General features: G+C 39.4%; 2 protein-coding genes across 2 annotated transcripts; both read right to left on the bottom strand.

Annotated features, from left to right (window-relative positions):
* Positions 1 to 1,269: 1,269 nt before the first annotated feature.
* On the bottom strand, positions 1,270 to 3,525 carry LOC117615725 (probable inactive receptor kinase At1g27190). Its single transcript, XM_034344862.1, has one exon. The coding sequence runs from the start codon at positions 3,343 to 3,345 to the stop codon at positions 1,528 to 1,530; it is 1,818 nt and encodes a 605-aa protein (XP_034200753.1). The 5' UTR covers positions 3,346 to 3,525; the 3' UTR covers positions 1,270 to 1,527.
* Positions 3,526 to 6,480: 2,955 nt separating this feature from the next.
* LOC117616748 (transcription factor MYB1R1) lies at positions 6,481 to 8,648 on the bottom strand. The gene is made up of 3 exons (XM_034346152.1): positions 8,055 to 8,648; positions 7,745 to 7,956; positions 6,481 to 7,463 (listed from the first exon to the last, which is right to left on the bottom strand). The coding sequence occupies exons 1-3, from the start codon at positions 8,317 to 8,319 to the stop codon at positions 6,957 to 6,959; spliced, it is 984 nt and encodes a 327-aa protein (XP_034202043.1). The 5' UTR covers positions 8,320 to 8,648; the 3' UTR covers positions 6,481 to 6,956.
* Positions 8,649 to 10,558: the final 1,910 nt, after the last annotated feature.

The following is a 10,558-nucleotide window of genomic DNA, read 5'->3' as shown; positions in this document are numbered from 1 at the left end:
TTTTCATATTTTTTATTTATTTCACTGGAGTCCCCTGATGTTCTTGATATTATAAAACTGCCCCCGTATTTTGCAGACTCGCTTTTGGGCCGCAAGAGTTGGGCTACGGCAGTTGACTTTGGGCTTTGGCAACTAAGCCGCAGTTTAATGAGATTACGACATCTCCTTTCCGTTCGCCCCATATATCTAACTCCAGCCCACCCCAGTTACGGTGAAGTCCTTTTTTAACCATTTTTTTTCTTATACAAGCGATACTTTAAAATAATCTACGTTTTTATCAACCGGCCTAACCTACGTCAGATTCTCAACAACTTATACATGCTTTTGGATTTTGCTCTCCCAGCTGAGAGGTCAATTTGTACTGGCACATATTTAGATTGTAGCTAAAGGAGCTTTATTGATTGCAATCACGTAGTGGGTGAGCCAATTCAAACGTCACAGAGTTGGCATACTCCATATACCCAGTGGGGTTGGGGATTGGGGACCATGTGGTCAAGCATATCTCAACGCACCCCACTTCAACCAGGCACATAAAATCGCCAAAATGTCGAAAAATGACATTTCATACCGCCCCACATGGCAGGGTCTGTTTGGGTCGGGTCAATTAAATTAAAGCCCCATCATATCATACGAAATGAACCCCACTGAAGCTGAAAAATACGTCATAAATATTTGGGTTACATGATGACCCAGATGATGATGATGATTCTTAAATCTTTTTCAGCACAAAAGTTTTAATGCCATCACGAGAAGACCGCGGTTTTTCTTCTTTATTATATCGTATGAAAAGAAGAAAAGAAAACGTCATTGAATACCAAGACGTATATGATTTGTTTCATTGAAGTCCATCTAGGCTTTTTATGCTGCTGTGCTGTGTGTTGAGTTGTTGATACGAGCGGAGGGTGAAAGTGTAAAGAAAAATACAAAACGGTCTTGACTCTAAATATAATTGACACTTGCAAAGTGGTTGGGCCAGGGTTTAGGGTACCAATCAGAGATTGGATAAAATTCATAAAGTATGAGAAGGTGACTTCTTTGCTAGATTTGAATGCTTCCAATTATGAGAAGACAGAGGAAGGCTGAGATGCATTCACACTGGTATTACCTTTTGAAATCATGTGATCCAGAAAGAAAAAAAGGTTCCAGATCTAAACATGGATGACAAATTGGATTTACCAAATGCAGAACCTAATGAAGGAACTTCATCATCAAAACACCTAGCATTAAGAATCCATGCATGCATGATGAAAATGGAAAAAAGGCTGGAGAAATTAGAACAGATGAGGGAGCAATTTTATAACTGAAAACAGAGATTTTCTGGATTACATAAATGTTACAATGCATAATGCTTCTTTATAATACACAATGATTCAACAAATGAGCATTAGAACACGGAAATCATGCCCAACCGACCGGAAACCATACCAATTGCAGAAAATGCCTCCCATAATAATACAATGAAGGCATGCCCAAATGCTGCAGTATCTTGCACTTTTAGTACTCTCCCTGCCTGACTATTGTATAAAATCAAGATTCAGGAACCTGCTTGCCAAAGACCAATGGAAATTCATCATACTGTTCGAAGAAACCATGTTTCTCAGCAAAGACCTTCAATGACTCATAAACCTGATACATGGAAGGCCTGTCCTTTGGCCTAGCAACCACGCAAGTACAACCAACCCTCATGAACTGCAAAATTTCATCATCGTGACCTTTCCCTGCTAAGATATTGTCTATGGCATCCATGCTTCGACCAGCGTTTGATAAATGATTCACCCAATCCACCAAATTCCCCTTGAATCCTTCCACTGCATTACCAATTTCTAGAGGCTTCTGTCCAGTCACCAATTCCAGAAGAACCACCCCGAACCCATACACATCCCCTTTCAACGATGCCACCATTGTGCTTGAGTACTCAGGAGCCACATAACCAAACTCTCCCAAATCCCCATTGACAAACGAGCTATCATTGGAATCACGAGAAGCAACCAGCCTCGCCAGCCCAAAATCCGTTATACGAGCTTCAAAATCATAGTCAAGAAGAATCACATTCGAGCTAATGTTCTGGTGCATATAAGGCGGCTGACACGCATGGTGAAGCCAGGCAAGTCCTCTGGCTGCACCTACACCAATCCTTAGGCGTGTTGGCCAATCCAAAAAACCATACTGGCTGTTCACATTACCACTTCCGTGCAACTGAGAGTGCAATGTGCCATTGTACATGTGCTTATACACCAAAAGCTTCTCTTCCTCCACAACACAAAACCCCAACAAAGGCACCAAATTGGGATGCCTAAGCTGCCCCAACCTATTAATCTCCAACCTAAATTGTTTCTCACCAAGCTTACACGCATTAAGCCGCTTAATCGCCATTGCCGAACCATCAGGCAACACAGCCTTATATGAAACACCGGTTCTCGTGGAAATGACAATGTTTTGGGGATCAAAACTGTTGGTGGCCGCCAACAGATCAGCCAACCGGACTTTCACAATGGGTTTTTGAAACAGAGACACCTGAACAGCCTTATGAGACCTCAACAACCCAACCCAACCACTCTCATACTTATCACCACCAACACCACCATCAAAGCTTCGCTTTTTCTGACTCGCCCTAACAAATAACCACCACCAAATCCCCAAACCCAAGATCAAAGACCCAGCAGCACCAATTGCACCAGCGGCGATTATAATGCCGAGGCTTTTGCTGCTCAGTCCACCACATTTAGACCCAAGAGGCTTCCCGCACAGCCCACTGTTCCCATCAAAGTCATCCTTCTCAAATTTAGACAAGTCCGGAGGTATCGTACCAGAGAGACCATTATTAGCGACGGAGATTCTCTTCAACCTATCGAGCCGTCCAAGTTCATAGGGCAAAGAACCGGAGAGACGGTTATCGTTCAAAATGAGGGTGTTGAGGAACTTACAGTTGACAATCTCCGGAGGGATGGAACCGGAGAGATGGTTGTTGGAGAGATCTAGGGTTACGAGATAAGGGAGCCAAGTGCAGATTTGGGGAGGGATGGAACCGGAGAGAGCGTTACCGGAGAGATCCAGGCTCTGGAGGCTATGGCAGAACTTGAGAGACTCAGGGAGCTCACCGGCGAGCTCCATTGAAGGAAGCTGGAGGCTGATGAGTCGATTCTCCTTCTCATTCCAGCACGACACTCCGACCAGCTTGCAGATGGAGGCTACCGACCTGTTGCCCAAGTCCCATTGGCTCAGCCTCCCTTGTGGGTCTGTGAGTGAGGTCTTGACCCCCTCAAGGCAAGTGAGGTCGTCTTCAATGGAGTAGCAGAGGAGGGAGTTGCAGAGCACCAGTGAGACAATGCCCCAAAAGATCTTCATGTTTAGGGTTTTTCTGTTTTTTTATTTATTTATTTCTGGAGGTGGGATTTAGGGCAGCGAAGAGCTTGGGTGTTGTGGTGGAGATGATGGCGATGGTGGAGGTTGAGGTAGATGGGAAATGGAACAGGCCATTTGACTGTGGTTTTCAGTCTACAGAGAAGAGGACCAGTTCTTGGAGTTTTGACTGCTAGCCCCCTGATATTTGGGCTTTTTATGGGGCTTACGGCGTCGTTTTGTCCGTAACTTGGCTTAAATGGCAGGCCATTTAATTAATTTAGAGACGCTAATCTAATTAATTACTTAATTAATGATGTTTAATCTTGGGTTTAAGTTGAGTGGAGTGGAGACAAACAAGTACTGAAAGCTCCAGTTTTTAAAAGAGTAGTTTGCTTAATAAGCTCTAAATCCACCCACTCATCATCGCTTATCATTTGTTTGGAATATCTTTGTCATCCCTTTTTAAGGTAAAATGATACTTTTTACTGATTTTCCCTTTTTTTAATTATTACTATTCTCTTCGCAATAGGCTTTTTTAATCAAATTTAAATTTATTTTAGAATTAAAAATAATAATTGGTAGTTGTATTCCATAAAAATATGATCTATTATTTGATTTTTTTTTTAATTTTATACTAAAAAATTGAAAATTTATCATATTATCCTTATTTAATTAATATTTTTAATTTTTAATGTTTGCATTAACTAAGTACATTTTTTGGTATTTTGAATGTTTCACTATCTTTTGCTTTATATATATATATATATATATATATATATATATTAATTATATGATGTTAGTTTAGGGTGGGCTTTAACGGCTGTAGGATTACTGTTGGGCCCCACACTTGGGTTAGGCCATCACTCACACGTTGATTTTTGGGTTAGATTAGGGCCTCTTCCCTGAATGCTAGTTTATTGGACCTATACCGGCACCTTTTTTATTGGGCCAAATTTGACAAGTATTAATGATTGGGAATCTCTTTCTGTTTTTGTTTTTGTTTTTAAATTCAACAATAGTAGTTTATTATATTTAAAATCCGAATTTACTTTAGCAAATTAAAGATTGAATACCACTAGACCAAACGATGATTGACATAATGTGATTTACGAACTTTTCCGTTTAGGTTAGAGATATTAACAGTTGATTGTGTACATGCTCATGTTCATGAGTAGTGCCTAAGAGACCGAATTCCCAAGAAACAAGGAGAGACACCGAATCTCCTAGCAACTTCTGCCCTATGCTTGAAAACGAAATTGAAGATAAAAAGGAGGATGCAGCAGAAAAAGAAGATAAAATGATGCTAGAATTGATGACCATGAAAGAGAATTGAAGGCATTGCCGTTGATTTGAAATGTGAACACAACCAAACTGCACAGAAAGATTTGGATCTTAGGCACTAGACGTCGACAACCAGCTCATTAGAAAGAAAAACAGTAGTCTTTTTGAGGGACCAAAAGATATATGTTTGTATTTGCGGTGGCCATAGAAGAACAAGTCAAAATGATCCGAAAGCAATGGCTCTTGAAAATGGAAAAAAGAGAGAATCATGATCAAACTTTCTTTTATTAACTCCATGACTAATTAAACTCCTGCTAAAGTATCGGAGGTCCCAATAGTATAGTAGTTTGGATTAATTACTTCATTGAATAAGGTCTTGAATTCGAGTTCTAGCATCTGTGTTGTGTGTGTGTGTCTAATATATTATCGTCCATCTCAATAGGAAACGTGCTTATAAAAATTTTACTCCTATTAAGTAAAAGCATTTGATACAGATTTAGACAGAGCGCACACACTCATAAAATGTCAAAATCTAGTTCTCCTTTGCCACCTTTTCCGAAGGATATTCAAAATGGAAATAAAGTATTATAAAGTATTGATAATCCACTCTTCTTCTTTCCTTCTCATTGCAATACAAATAAATAGTGTCCATCATCATCTAGTTTGATCAGGAACCCCACAGAAGAGAACAGAACAATTTGACTTTGCTTCCTTTTTCTTTTTTTCAATTACGTTTCCGTTATATTTATTTTGTTTATATATATGGAGTATCGATTATAAGCTAATCATCATAAGTTCATAACCATTTAAAAACACTATATTTCGTTGGTATTTCTTTGCTGCAATTTCAGCTTAGGAAAACGAAGTAGCTCATCGATCAGGAAGCCATGAAACACAAGGGTGGACAACGCTCTCTATGTGAGAAATCAATGGTGTTGGTGGCAAACATCATCAAACTTTCATCTCTGTCTCTGGCTAAAATCAATTTTGGAGCAACGTCGTCCGTCAGATCACTTGAGCCTGCTCATGATCGTAAAATGACCAAAGTAGACGTGGTGATGCAAGTACCAATTACAGAGAAGAATAGTAATGGTGAATCTCCTGTGGTGGATGTGGATGAGAAAGCTGAAGATTTTATCAAAAGGATACGTGACAAAATTCACAAGAACCAAAACGATCAGCAGCACGTGTTGGGATAAAGTAAGTATATATTGTACTTGTAAGAACGTCCTCTTGCATGCATCAATTTGTTAATTATGATGTCTTATATTTAATCTAGCTTGTCATGTTTCTTATATTCACTTAATGCATATCTGTATGTAAGTTGACGATTGTAATTGTAGATTATTTACACAAAACCTTTAGTTTGTGACATTCATTGATGTATCTTAAAATAATTGATGTATATAAACCTACCTATAAACCCTTAAGTAAAGTGTGTGATGGCATGGAAAAAGAAAAAAAATGCTTGCCGATTGATTGATTTGAGAGATTATCCTCAATAATCATAAAGATTTGTATCCGAAAAGGACGTAATATATTATAAAACTAATAAACAATTAGTCCACCGACACCAATTTAGTATTTCGAGTCATATTAAAGAGGTCGTATTTTATATACCACTTTTTAACCCGCCAATTCACAAAATGGTATATAAAATATGATTTACTTAACATTTTCCTAGTATTTCTCATACGCACTTAAGTTGCTTATCGATTTTATTGTATTATATGGAACAAGATTCAATCTTGATTATATGACAGATTTCTAGTGCTAGCTAGTTTTCAAGGAAAACAAGGACCACAAAATATATGTATGCACATATAAATATTATAAGTTGTACATAAACAGATCGAATATTGAGATTTTTTTTGTGCTAGTTGAAAGTGCAAGCAAAGGGTCGAGAGGAAGAGGACCAAATAACAATGCGCACCTGGTGCTCTTTATCATTCCACCACAAAAGGAAGCAGACAAAATTAAAACAAGAATCCCCACACAGAGAGAAGTCTGAGATCGACATCCCATCTTGTCCTAATAATAATATAACTTTTTCTAAATTAAACCCAACCCAATCCCTGTACCAAAAAAAAAAAAAAAAAAAAATTAATCACCTAAATCACCTAGCTACATAAACCTAACCCCTTTTTAGAGTACTCTAATTACTCCACCTAAATCCACTTTTATCTTATCCATCTAATTAATTAGGATTTAGGCCCACCAATAATTAATCTTCATTTCCCATCATGCTGCTTGGCTAGCTTACTACAGCCGGCCGTATATATACAACACACACACGTACGACGTACATCCAAATGAACTTGTTCATTACTTAATTAAGCCACGCTGATGATGCTATCTGAGCCACTGGACATGCCTTGGAACGCAGACGAGTGAGACGACGTCGTATTAGGTGACTGCTCCTCGGACGACGTCGTTGGTTGCTTGAGCGACAAAGGCGATGGATCCCTTTTGGGTGACGGCGTGTACTTGTTATTCAAATTAAGACCGGCCATTTTGGAAGATGGGGGAGGGAGCACCGGATGAAGTGGAATCGGACGGATGAGCTTAGCCGACAACGTCGTTGGTGCTCCTTTTGCCTGCTGCGGCACGTCGTTCTGTAAATTCAAATTTGGTCCTATTGATGACGTCAGATTGTCCACTGATGAGGTTTCACCAGAGACGGGTAGGACCCCCGGAGACAGCCCCATGGGAAAAGTCGAAACTGGAAACCCTCCAAGAATGTGGCGACCCAAATTCATTTGTGGCTGTGGCAACGCTGTTGCTGTTTCTTGGTGCTGCTGCTGGCCTATGTGTTCTTCATCCATCAATGAATTCGTCAACTGCAACCATTCAAAATATGATACACATTTAATATACAAACTCCAACGAGAAGTGTAAAAGTATTCTTCTCGTGTCAAATTTGTATTGCTCCTCGACCACGGACTGTGATGCCGTACCGCACATTTTGACAAAAAAACTACTCTTATCATTAACATTTATTTCTTTGTAAAAGTAAAATGAAGAATTAATTAACGCACAAAAGACAAATAATACTCAAAACATCATGGCATGAATTAATCAGTGATTCCCTTAATTAATTAAAAATAATGAAAGTACATACTGGGGTATCAGTGGTGATGTCGAAGAGACTAGATCTGCGGCGTCTTCGGTTGTGGTTGTTACGCCTGAGGAAGTACTTCTGAGCATGACTCGCCACCTGAGTCGGCGTCCGAGTCTTCACGAAGTTTCTAGAAATCCCTCTCCAATCTCCTTTCCCCACCTTCTGCAAACCCAACAAGAACAGCCTGTGCTCCTCCTCCGTCCACGCAACACCTTAAACCAAAACAAAACAAAAAATGATTAACAAATTAATCAAAAAAAAGAAGAAGTAATCGCTATAAACCCAGATCAGGATAAAACAAAGGCAGTACCTCTCTTGCGCTCGCGGCGGTGGCCCGAGGCGTGTACGACGTCGTCTGAGGCGTAGCCGGCGTCACCGTTTGAGTCGGCTTGCAGGGTCTGCTCATACTGGGAGAGATTGTTCATGCTGGCGCTCTTCCTGAACGCGTTTCCCTCCGTGACTCTCACGCCGAATAGCATGATGCCGTTTTTAGCAGCCGAGGCGGCGCCGCTGGCTTCGGTGCATGTGCGCGAGTTATGGCCGTTGTTCCCACACTGAGAGCACGTGCGAGACATGATCTCCTTCTACGACGTCGTACTCACTTACACGTTGTTGTTGGTGTTCTGCTTCTGGAGAGAAGACGACGGCTAAAACTAATTTAAGAGAAAATTAAAAAGTGATGCAAGAAAGAAAGAAAGAAAGGTTATGAGGGAAAAAGGTGGGAAATTGGTTTGTGTAATGAAAGAGAAAAAAGAGGTCTGCGTTGGCTCATATATAGTTGCAGTTGCAGATGCAGCTGCAAAATAATAAGCCCGTATACTATTTTAGGGTTGCTCCCTTGTGTTTATTCTATCTGTGACAAGTTAACAACATGGACCGTGGAACTCCAGGAAATGTTACAGTGCTTCGCAATAGCATCGCATTAATGTATCTGTAGCTCGCGTGCTTAATAGCTTCTTTAAATCGTGAATCAGGGCCGTTGAATATGGGTAGACAATGTCGATACAACCAAGCATCTGTGTCATAGTAATGTCCTAATACAATGGGCCAGCTGTTTTCTGGACGAGCTTTATCCTGTGCGCCATCCATAGGATAAAATTTTAAAATTATCTCCACCGTTTATCATGTAGCGGATCACACTGTCTCTAGTTATTTGGAGGGTTTGGTAGGGGATTTTTCCTTAATTATTTATTTCCCTTAATTATAATTTAGATGTAACCCTAATTTTATATCATCCATCCTTCCCACAAGAAGGCATTATTGTTAATGAAGACTGTGGTAGAGATTTTTTTTGTATTAAAATAATTGGAGATGAAAAAATATATATAATAGAGAAAGCGATGGTGGAGGAGCAAAGTAGTCTGTGCACCGTCAACTGGGCATATTCGCTGGCTCTTTGAGAAAGATATCGTTGTCTCAATGCTTCACGTTAATTAAATCCATTCGCTGATTGGCTGGAAGTACATAGTCTAGTCTCTTGGTGGTGTTGGTGGAGGATGTGGTTGTGGATGGGACGATAAGTAAAGATTAGGCCCCACCCATCAACTACACACCCTCTCTCTTTACCCTACCTTTTTTTGTGGCTCTATGCATCCCTTTGCCTTTCGTGGTGGATTGATGCTTTTTTACTTTCCTCCCTCCTTTTCTTTTCTCTTTATTTCTTCTTCCTACCTTTCTCATAGCTTGGTGTGTTCGTGCCGAAAAATTTGTGTGAAATGAAAATAGCATTCTTCTGCTATTTTTGACTAATTATAGAAAATTACATAAAAAAATTTATTACACTTAGTATATCATGATTGACTAAGATAATAAAATTATGTTATTCAAATTTCACACAAGAATTTCTCGTATTCTTAAAACAGTTAAACAATTTTATTCCGTTTCACACAAATGTTTCTCGTATTCTTCAGCGAGACTCGTAAAGTAAAGTGACAAAGTTTGTCCACCATAAACTCTCAAAGCCAATGAGGTGAAGCCGCATTAGTGGTAGTGTAGAAAACAGGGGGCTGCAACTGTGAGCTATTGGGCTGTGTTGTAAAGCAGAAGAGGGGTCGTGTCAGTTTATAGGCGCTCTTTGGAAGCACGTGGTCCTCACTTATTGGTTCATTTGATCCTTTTCTTCTTCTTCTTACCATTGACATTGAGGCGTGTTTCGTGCTGTCTCCAAAAACCCTTGTTTTCTTCTGCAAATTTTCTGTAGTGACTTGCCATGCAGTTAATGGCACAATCCGGTACACCATGGTGGCGGCTAATGTTACTTTCATTTTTCAATTCCCAGTTTCTCCAACTGTTTACATATTGTCCTGCCTTCGCCTTCCTCTTTAATTATTCACTTTCCCCTAAACTACAAACTACATTTAATTATTTGGCTAATCTAATGTTTCATAAGTTTCGCTTCAATTATTACATTATAGAAAAAGACTATATATATATATGTGATATACTACAAAATCAGTAAGGTTATAAAATTATATCTAGTTTGGAAACTAAGTACTGGCTATAATTGTAGGGTTATAAAACTATTCAAAATGAGTTTATCATAATCCGAGGAGAGAGGTACACAAGTCAAACCGTCATGAAAGAAGAATGAAGATGCATAATTATTATATGAAGAATATTATTTAAAAGAGTTTTCTACCGTCCAATCTGTTGACTCCATGTACGCCGTTGACATATAAAATATCTGCTTCTCACATGACAAACCTTTTGTTCTCACGTATATCACATGATGGAATAAAAATAGGCAGAAACATGCAGCTATAATATCTCTACGACTCTCCGATTTATTTAGCCCATCCTATATAGATAATTCCC

The sequence above is a fragment of the Prunus dulcis genome, chromosome 1, assembly GCF_902201215.1.
Source record: "Prunus dulcis chromosome 1, ALMONDv2, whole genome shotgun sequence".
Classification (NCBI taxonomy): Eukaryota; Viridiplantae; Streptophyta; class Magnoliopsida; order Rosales; family Rosaceae; genus Prunus; species Prunus dulcis.
The sequence above is the reverse complement of the archived record's forward strand: the minus strand, read 5'-3'. Positions and strand labels throughout refer to the sequence as shown.

Coding starts and splice junctions, on each gene's coding strand:
- LOC117616748 (XM_034346152.1), bottom strand. CDS start 8,319: ATGTCTCGCACGTGCTCTCAGTGTGGGAACAACGGCCATAACTCGCGC. Junction 7,957..8,054: donor CCGCCGCGAGCGCAAGAGAG/GTACTGCCTTTG, acceptor TTTTGGTTTAAG/GTGTTGCGTGGACGGAGGAG. Junction 7,464..7,744: donor ACATCACCACTGATACCCCA/GTATGTACTTTC, acceptor GAATGGTTGCAG/TTGACGAATTCATTGATGGA.
- LOC117615725 (XM_034344862.1), bottom strand. CDS start 3,345: ATGAAGATCTTTTGGGGCATTGTCTCACTGGTGCTCTGCAACTCCCTC.